We start from the raw sequence: 9,325 nt of genomic DNA on the forward strand, positions 1-9,325 counted from the left end.
GGTTAGGATAGATATATAGTTACATTCTCTTAATAAATAGAGGGATTTGTTGTAATAGTGTTTGTAAATAGGATATCATGTCTGCATTTTGTACAGCAAATAACCACTAGGAAAAGAGTATGCAGTGTGTTAATTATTGAAACTGTCCTACCAATTTGATTTGAAACTGTCTCATTGCTATTTGTCTCTCAATAAAATTATGGAAAAAAACTATTAGAAGTATCAAATACTATGAATTTTATGAGAATTATATTTTATGATGATCTTGTATTCTAGGTTGAAGAATACCTCCTCAGATGTAAAACAAATGATTAAAAATGAAACAGACTTGGATATTACTGCTGATCTTAGAAAGAAGCTCCATCGGGCAAAGAAAGAAAAATTAGAAATGACAACTAAGCACAATGCAGAGGTACATTTTTTTTTTCTTTTAGTGTTAAACATTGAACTTAAGTTTTATGTTTATTTCATATTACAAACTCCATGCTTAACCTTTATGAGTTTACCATTCTTTCACTTGAAATTATATGAACATTTAAAATAGAGTGAAATTTTATGGTACTGTTAAAGTACAACTGTAATAAATTATATTTACTTTGTATGTTTCTTAGATTTAATTACTAAGTTTGACCTGAACAAAAATAGTAATCGATAAACATTTTTGATGACTAAAGGATTCATACACTAGACCCTTTTGAAGTCATAGTGTAGTTTTTCTGTATTGCTTCAATCATGGAATGATCTCTTAAAGTAGATTTGAGTGTAGAATTTGTGTGTGGGTGTGGGCATGTGTTACTGGGGATGGACCTTAGGGAGTACTGAACTACATCCTAAGCCATTTTTAAATTTTATTTTGAGATAGGATCCTGCTAAATTGCCCAGGTTATCTCAAACTCTCAGTTCTCCTGCCTTAGCCTCCTCAGAGCAGAGGTTACTGGTGTGTGCAATTGGACCTGGCTTTAGAATTTTTTTCCTTGTGTGTTTTGGGGCTAGAACTCAGGGTCTTTTGGAGATAGAACTCGGGACAGAACTAAGCTACATCTCCAGTTTCTTTTTTTATTATTTATTTAGTTTTTGGTGGAACTGGGAATTGAACTCAGGCCCTTGCGCTTGCCAGGGAAGCACTTATTCCATTGAGCCATCTTCCCAGCCCCTTGTTTTAGTATTTTGTACTGTACTTAACACTTAAGCAAGTACCTAATATTATTAGTCAGTCTCCGATCCAGTCATCTAATTTTAGAATGAGAAAGGACCTTAGAAAATAATCTAGGTCTGTGCTAGAAACTGTGGTTGCCACAGTACTTTGTTGAACATCACAAATTAGGTAATAGTTTGTTAAAATCTCTGCCAAATTGCATTTTTATTACTTTAAACTCTATTAGTGATGTCATAATCAAGAGAAATAACATAGACATTATTTACCAAACTCTACTTTGATGGAGTTTGCTTTTTTAAAAAAAATTTTTTTTACATTTATTTATTGTGTGTGTGTGTGTGTGTGGCCAGCTCAGCCCACCAGGGGGCGGGGCTGGCTGGCTTGTGGTGTTGGGGGATCAAACCGCGGTCCCTGTGCTTTGCCAAGCTTGTTTCATGTAGGTGCTTTAGACCACTGAGCCATCTCTCCAGCCCTGGAGTTTGCTTTTTGATTACATAATTTAGGGAATAGAGAGTAAAGGAGAAAATGACTTTTAAAATGATTACTGTGTGTGTCCTCTGTGTGTGGTGTTTTTTTTTTGTGTGTGTGGTTTTTTTTTGTGTGTGTGTTTTGTCTTTTTTTTTTGACGGACCCAGGGATTGAACTCAGATCCTTGCATTTGCCAGTCAAGTGCTTATCCTACTGAGCCATCTCCCTGGCCCCTTGTGTGTGTTTTGAAATAGGGTGTCTTAATCTATAGGACTTTGCACTCACTGTGTAGCCCAAGATGGCCTTGAACTCACAGCATTCCTTCCACCTCAGCCTCCTGGATGAGTACTGGTATTACAGACATGTGTCACCATAAATGCCACCAACTGTTTTTTTATTTTCGAGTTATGACTGTTTCTGTTTAAAATGTGGTTTTTCTTCCTCTAAGGAATTTTTTTCATTTTCATTCTAGTTGCTTCTCTTACCTGAGAAACTGTCAATTGGTAAGGTAGTGCTTCCTTTCAGAAATACAGATTAAGTTCTTAGACATCACAGAAGCAGATTTTCCAAGAAATGTTTGAATTCATGAATTCATGATCTTGTAATCTTGGAGACATGCTGTAATATTGGTTCATGAGCTCAGAAATCTGTTTGTAGCTGTCAAGCTATGAAAGCCAGATTGCCAAGCTACGGTCTGAGGTTGAAAAGGGAGAAGCACTGCGACAAAGTCTGGAGTATGACTTGGCTGTTGCTAGAAAGGAAGCTGGTCTCGGAAGACGGGCTGCTGAAGAAAGGTTAGCGGAGGCACAGAGGATCCAAGAAGACCTCTACAGTAAGCCCACTGCTGCTTCTTCCCGTGTTAAGGGGTGTAGCCTCTACATCATTCTTAGTGCTGTGTCTCCTCCGCGTGCGGTCTGAGGGCTGGGTTTGGGTGCACTGGCTGACCTCTGACAGACTTTCCCTACTATCCGGCAATGAGTTGAGCATTTACCTTCTTTAGATTATTTTGTCTGCTTATTTTTGTGTTGCTGGGGTTTGAGCTCAAAACCTTTGCATGTGCTAGATGGGTGCTCCACCACTGATCTTCCACCTCAGCCCCTTTTGTTTTGTGACAGGGTCTTGCAGAGTTGCCCCTGGTGGCCTTGAAATTACAGTTCTCCTGCTTCAGCCTCTTAAGCGGCTGTAGGTGAGCAACACTGTGCCCTGATGTCACTCAGCTCTGAGGCCACTTGTTCCATGAATAAATAGTAGAATCATGAAAGAATTTTTGTTTTTTTAAACACATTTTAGTCCACTAGGGACATATAATCTGAGTCAAACCTCTGACTTCAGAGTTGTCTATATGTTTAGGAAACACTGCAGGTGACATTTTTAATTAGCCAGGTGTGAGAATTGCTACTGTTACAGCAGGACAAGGTGGTGCATGCCTGCAAGCTGAGCACTTCAGTGGTGCTAAGGCAGGAGGATCCCATGTGAAAGGCCAGCCTGAGCAACTTAGCTACTGTGTAAGATCCTGTCTCAAAATAACAAGGCTGAGATGTATCTTTTTTTTTTTTTTTCTTAGTTTTGGCCAGGTACCTTTGGTTATTGATACTGGTAAGAAATAATTTTTTATTACTTTTTCTGTGGGTCACCTGATTAAGCCAAGGGAAAACCCCAATGATACTGATGTTGAGGGTTTCTCAATAACTGTTCTACCTGGGTGTGGTGGTGCACACCTGTAATCCCAGGACTTTGGGAGGCTGAGGCAGGAGGATCAGAAGTTTAAACCCAGCCTAGGAAATTTAGAGAGTGAATCTCACGAGTAAGATGTGTTGCAAGAAGTGTGTTACCAGTAGTCAGATATCAAAATTATAATCTTGTAATTGAGTCTTTAAAAAAAGTAGTCTTGTGTGCCATGACCTTACTTTTAATTGGTACATAGTACTACAGAGTGAGATTCGCTTCGCTTACTGGTGCATGCATGTACTGGTTCTAGTCACTCTCATTACCTCCACTGCTCCCCTCCTCTTCCTCTCTTTCCTGACCTCCCTCTGTATCTCTGATGGTGTGCGTGGCAGCCCTGATCTATTTCAAAACATTTGCTTTCTTCGATAGGAGAAAAAGCTTTAGAACTGCAATTGACCCTAGAGGTACACCCAAGCCAGGTGTACCGTACAGAATATGCCCCACTCCTTCAGAGCCCAGTCACTTTAGTTGGGGGGTAAAGAGTGAGAAATTAGAGAGTAGGTTTCAAGAGTTTACTGAGATGGAAAGGCTCAGTGTTTTGTCCTAATGTGCTGGGAATGCAGCTAGCTCCAGTGCTAAGCCTGTAAACGCCTACTGATGGAACTCATGATTATAAATATACCTGCCTTCTATTCTGTTTTTAATAGCGCAGAATTCGGAACTTCAAGGAAAAGCAAATGAGATTGAGAAAATATTTCAGACTTCCCAGCATAAATGGAAAGAAGAATGCAGGAGATTTGAACACGACTTGGAGGAAAGAGATAACATAATTCAAAATTGTAATCGAGGGTATGATTTACTTATGAAGGAAAAAAGCAGACTAGAAAAAACCCTACAGGTAAAAATTTTTATTGTTGTTTTTATTTTGTTTTATTTGGTTTTGAGACAGGGTGTTTCTTTGTTGTCCAGGCTGATCTCAAACCAGGGCTCAGGCCCCGCTCCTACCTCAGCCTCCTGTGTAGCCTATGCCGCCATGACTGACTATAACAGGTTTCAAAAATCTCATTTAAAAAACAACACAGTAGGATATTTTCATAAAGGAATTTTCCTACATGTAATATTACTTGAGATGTATTGCACATTGTTGAAGTCATTCCTTGGCATCCTTTGCCCTCCTTCCCCCCTTCCTTTCCTTGCTGTGGGCATTGTTTGCCAGTCTCTTCTGTAACACAGTGCTGCATTTTGCGAAAAAGTTTGAAGTCTTAAAGTATAAAAAAAAAAACCAAAAACACTTATGTGAGCATGCTTGAAAAAGATAAAAGCCTGTAGCCCTTTGGTCTGTCAGCATGAAAAATGTGAATTTTAGAAATATGGGCTCTAGATTTTAGTTTGAATATAATAAATGTAAAAAATATGTTTGATATGATTTTCATTATTATGAGGGGTATATTCTGTGTAGACTTAGGAAGTGCAAGATATTTAACTTTTACTAAAATTATTGTGAATTATTTGTTCTTTTTACCCTGAAATGTATGTTTAGGGTTCAAGTTGCTGCTACTTAGAAGGTAGATTTTGAGTTGTTCCTATTTGCCATTTTAAAGTTATAAACAACACCAACAAACATGATAAAGATGCTTTGTATTTACCACTAGTACTAGGTTTTCTAAATTCTGGAAATGTATCTTCACCAAAAAAATAATTTTACAAGAAGATTTGCTGAATGTCGAAGTTTTGGCAAGGGTTCCTAGACACACTTTGGGTTTTGTCAGTAGTCCCAGATCATTTCTTTTGTTTACCATTTTATTTCTGGATGTATTCTTTCATTTGATAGGGCCTCTGCTGCTCAGGATAACTCTGCTGAGATTTTATGCTGTTGGCTTTAAACTGATCTTACCTCAGACTTTTGGAGATTTGGGCCTGGAATAGGAACTGCTGCACACTTTCCGGGAGAAAAAAAGCCTCTAGGCTCTGGTGGTGGTTTTCTGTTAATGAAAGTTATGAGGGTAATGTTCATTGTATAGATCCACATGGACACTGAGGCTTTCTCCTGTAAACTACAGAATTTTCTCTTCCTGCTAACGGAGATGATTAAAAACTGTATAGGTTTTTTAGAAAATTGGTCTTCTCAGGAAAACCCCATTTTATATTTGATTTTATTTTTTATTTATTTATTTTATTTTTTGGCGGAACTGGGGATTGAACTCTGGCCCTTGCCCTTGCCAGGCAAGCGCTTATTCTACTGAGCCATCTCCCCAGCCCCTCCATTTTATATTTTAAACATGTGAACCAAATTAGGTTTTGTAAATATCATATAGTTAGAAGATATAAAAGAAAAACAAAATTGTTTGAGAAATTAGAAATTAGTCTAAACATAAAAGTCTTATTTTCAAATTTTTAACATTTAGACGTTTCCTTATTTTGATTTGTGCAACAAAATTCCTTATTTCCCCCCTTTTGGAAATATGTTATTCTCTGCCAGATTTATATATAAATTATCAAGGATTATCCAAGCAATTTATTCATAAGTAGAGATTTCTACATTAATTGAAATCTATTTTGCCTGTGTCATATTAAGTTAAATATTTTAGAAATAACTCTGAAGTTAAATATTTTAGAAAAATTGGGTGAGATATAAATGTATAGACAGATATATAAGTTGCATAAATGGTAGCCTTTGCTTCCTATGTTCTGATAATCAAAATGTTGTTTCATGGAGAGTTTAACATGAATTGTAATAGCTTTTAATTGTCTATAGGTAGAGGAAGCCCCATCTGTACACTTATGGGTGTTGAAGGATGAAAGATCACTTTATTAATGCAATAGTAAAACAAGATTTTATTTGTATAAAGGACGTGCTGGAAAAACATCAGCTGGAGAAGACTGGGATGGAGTCACGTATCAGAGAGACAGCCCTGGAAGAGTTCCGATTGCAAGCAGAACAGTGGGATGTAGAAAGAAGAGAGTTACAGTTTATAGTACAGGTATTCAAGGATAATTCAGTGCCTTAAATATGTCTTTGTAATTTTTATAATACTAAAATTTTGTGCCACTAAAATTATAGTAGGATAATTCACTTAAGAGGAAAATGGTTCCCAGTCTTGGCTCTCTGCAGGCCATGTTTCTTTATAGTTACAGGACAGTTTGGTGACTTACAAATAGTTACCATTACTGACTGCAGAAATTATGTTTTTTTTTTTTAAATTTTATTTATTTATTTATTTATTTATTTATTTATTTATGTGTGTGGCCAGCTCAGCCCACCAGGGGGTGGGGCTGGCTGGCATGTGGTGCTGGGGGATTGAACCGCGGTCCCTGTGCTTTGCTAAGCTTGTTCTAAGTAGGTGCTTTGGACCACTGAGCCGTCTCACCAGCCCGATGGTTTTTTTTTTTTTTTTTTTTTTGAGGTAGGGTCTTGCTGTGAGCTCACTTTGTGGCCCATGCTGGCCTCAGACTTGCAGCTGTGCTCCTGCCTCTACCTCCTGAGTGCTAGGATTACAGCCATGGCCACTACGCCCAGCCGTTTCTTCAGTTTAAGATGTGAGACTAAGAACTGACTCAAATAAGATTAAAAAATAGAATAATAGAATTTTGGGGTATTAAATGTCCTTACAAATCGTGTAGTTTAATGGTCTTTGAGCTCTTTTTAAGAAGTGCATCTTCTTCATGATCTTTCGTCCCTCTTCCCCCAGCCACACTGAATCCCTGAGGCTCAAACAGCCCTTCTGTGCATTGCTGATGCTGTCTAACCCCTTCAGAGGTGGGCAGATGGGGATGCTGCGGCTGCTGGCTCACTCAGATTGCGGACAGAGTGACTCGTGTGGGAAAAAGGCTGCGGGTCTCCGGGCTCTCACGCCAGTGTGCACTTTGCATTTTTTTCCAGAACATTACGTGTATTTATTTTGAAGGAGAGACAGGAGAGACTCAAACTGTTACTAGTAGTAATCATGTCTTTTAGAGGAGATTTTTGAATATGTCATACTGTTTAAGGAAAAAATCTAGTTATCAACCAATTGAAATTTTTATTACGTCCTTATTTATTTTATGTTAAAATAAGGTCTTTTTTCCCATACAGAATAACAAATTGAATAGCCTTGATGTAAATATCAAGGACATACATTCTCACAAGTATGAAAATATCCACCTAAGATAAATTTTGGTTAGGAGCAACTTTGCAAGTTGGAAGTTGGCCACAAACACGCAGAGAACAGAGGCACTGTTTTCTGTTTAAGAGTGAAAGCTGGCAGTGATGAGTGGAACTGCTGTGCTTGCTGCGTGCACACAGGAACAACTTCCCAGACTTCTGGGCTTTTCTTCTTAATCACTTCAACAGGAGTATCTGGAAGGGCAGTGCCGCTACTTTTTATTTTTAATTAAAAAATTTTTTTGGGTGGCACTGGCAATGGAATCTAGGATCTCATGCACCCTGGGCGGGTGCTGTGCCTCTGAGACATTCCCTCACTCCCAGCCGCTCGCTGTATCCTAAGTGTGCGCAACTTGTGGAGTTCTTCTGTCTCCCTCCTCTCTTTCTTTCTGTGCATGCTGAGTTGGGATACTTCCGACGTAAATGTGAGTAAGGTGTGTTTCCAGAGACATGTAAGAGAGAAAGTACATAGTTATGTAGTACAGCTTTGAGCAAGATGCGGTGGAATCATAGAAAAACTGGCTAACTACCTGGTAGACTGAAGAGTCTTCATGGAGCAGCCCGTCTTCGAGCTGTGATTAGTCCCTGTCTTAACGGCTGTTGGGAGGACACTAGCTTTGGTCAGGGAAGATAACCCTTTCATTTCTAAACACTCTGAAACCTGCGGTGTTACCAACCAGAGCCCTAGACTTATAAAATAAGATTTAGATATATACATGTGCAGATGACGTGATTTCAGCTCAGCTTCATGGTGGAACTGAAAGCCCCAGGAAATATGTGGTTATACCTAGGTTTATATTGTCAGCGTTTTAATGATGATGTGGGGGAAGAGAATGAGGAACTAACAGTCCCTGGCTCCTGCCACCAGTGTCTCGTTTTGGTGCTTCTGATTATATAGAAGTGTAATTGTATTTGGTAACTGAAATATCAGAGCTTTGTTTCTTGATTTCTTGTCTTTTATGTTAACATAAACTACTTTTGTTTAGAAACCATCACCTGAGTACATTAAAAGCCTTTTATAAAACAACTTGAGGAACAGAGTGAAATTTCTTCTCTTTTGGCTGTAGACGGATTTAGTTTTTTATGCCATAATTAGGTGTTGGTATCATACAGTATTCTTTTTGTGTAGCTGTCTACGGGAGTTCCTTACCAAGAATAAACTAAAAACAAGCCTTCTTAGTGAAACCCTATCTGTAGCAGACATAGCTCGTATTTTTCTCTGATCTGGGATTTAGAATTCTGACTCTAAAAAGAAAACTTAATTTTATGTCATGCTCCTTTGCTTTCCCAGAAGCTGGATGCTAAAGAAAAGCTTATTTTCAAATACTAACGTCAAATCTTATTGGAATTACCTTAAAAGTTACTTTTCAGAGTTGTGGTCTTCTTTTTCTTTTTTTAAAAAATGCCTATTCCTTCTTTTGATAGAATATAAAAATTCTGCTTGTTGTTAGCATTATTTGAAATTTTGAAATGTAGCCATTGTAAGTTTAGAGCAGTGTATTTGTTGGTCTTGAAAATATATTTGCTTAAATTTATTTACTTACATTTTATATTGAAAAATTAAAATTTGTTTTTATTTTTTCTTGTGTAATTACAGTGTGTGAACTTTGAGTATTCTTATTTGCCACAAGCTTTTTCATTGTAGGAAAGGTAGGACAGTCATAAAGCTTTATTTTTTATTTTTTGTAAAGCTTTATTTTTAAATGCAATGCCCCTGTTTTTCTAGTTCATTTCAATTTGCAATTTATCAGTAATACAGAAAGCATTCACAAGATGACTATTATTGCATTTCTAAAATTCTATAGCTTGATCAGGGAATCAGGTTATCTTTTTTTCTCATTTATTGACTAAATTTGGTGTAGTAGTGATTAAGCTAGTAATTTTAAAAAAAT

The 9,325-nt window shown here is 37.6% G+C and overlaps 1 protein-coding gene across 1 annotated transcript in view; it reads left to right on the plus strand.

Annotated features, from left to right (window-relative positions):
• Ccdc171 (coiled-coil domain containing 171) overlaps positions 1-9,325 on the plus strand; it is a 533,698-nt gene that overhangs the window by 22,788 nt on the left and 501,585 nt on the right. Inside the window, exons 3-6 of the mRNA XM_023715854.1 lie at positions 277-412; positions 2,282-2,456; positions 4,000-4,190; positions 6,142-6,273. Coding sequence (XP_023571622.1) covers positions 277-412; positions 2,282-2,456; positions 4,000-4,190; positions 6,142-6,273 — 634 coding nt within the window. The remainder of the gene's footprint in view (positions 1-276; positions 413-2,281; positions 2,457-3,999; positions 4,191-6,141; positions 6,274-9,325) is intronic.

The sequence above is a fragment of the Octodon degus genome, unplaced genomic scaffold (assembly GCF_000260255.1).
Source record: "Octodon degus isolate 3935 unplaced genomic scaffold, OctDeg1.0 scaffold00044, whole genome shotgun sequence".
Classification (NCBI taxonomy): Eukaryota; Metazoa; Chordata; class Mammalia; order Rodentia; family Octodontidae; genus Octodon; species Octodon degus.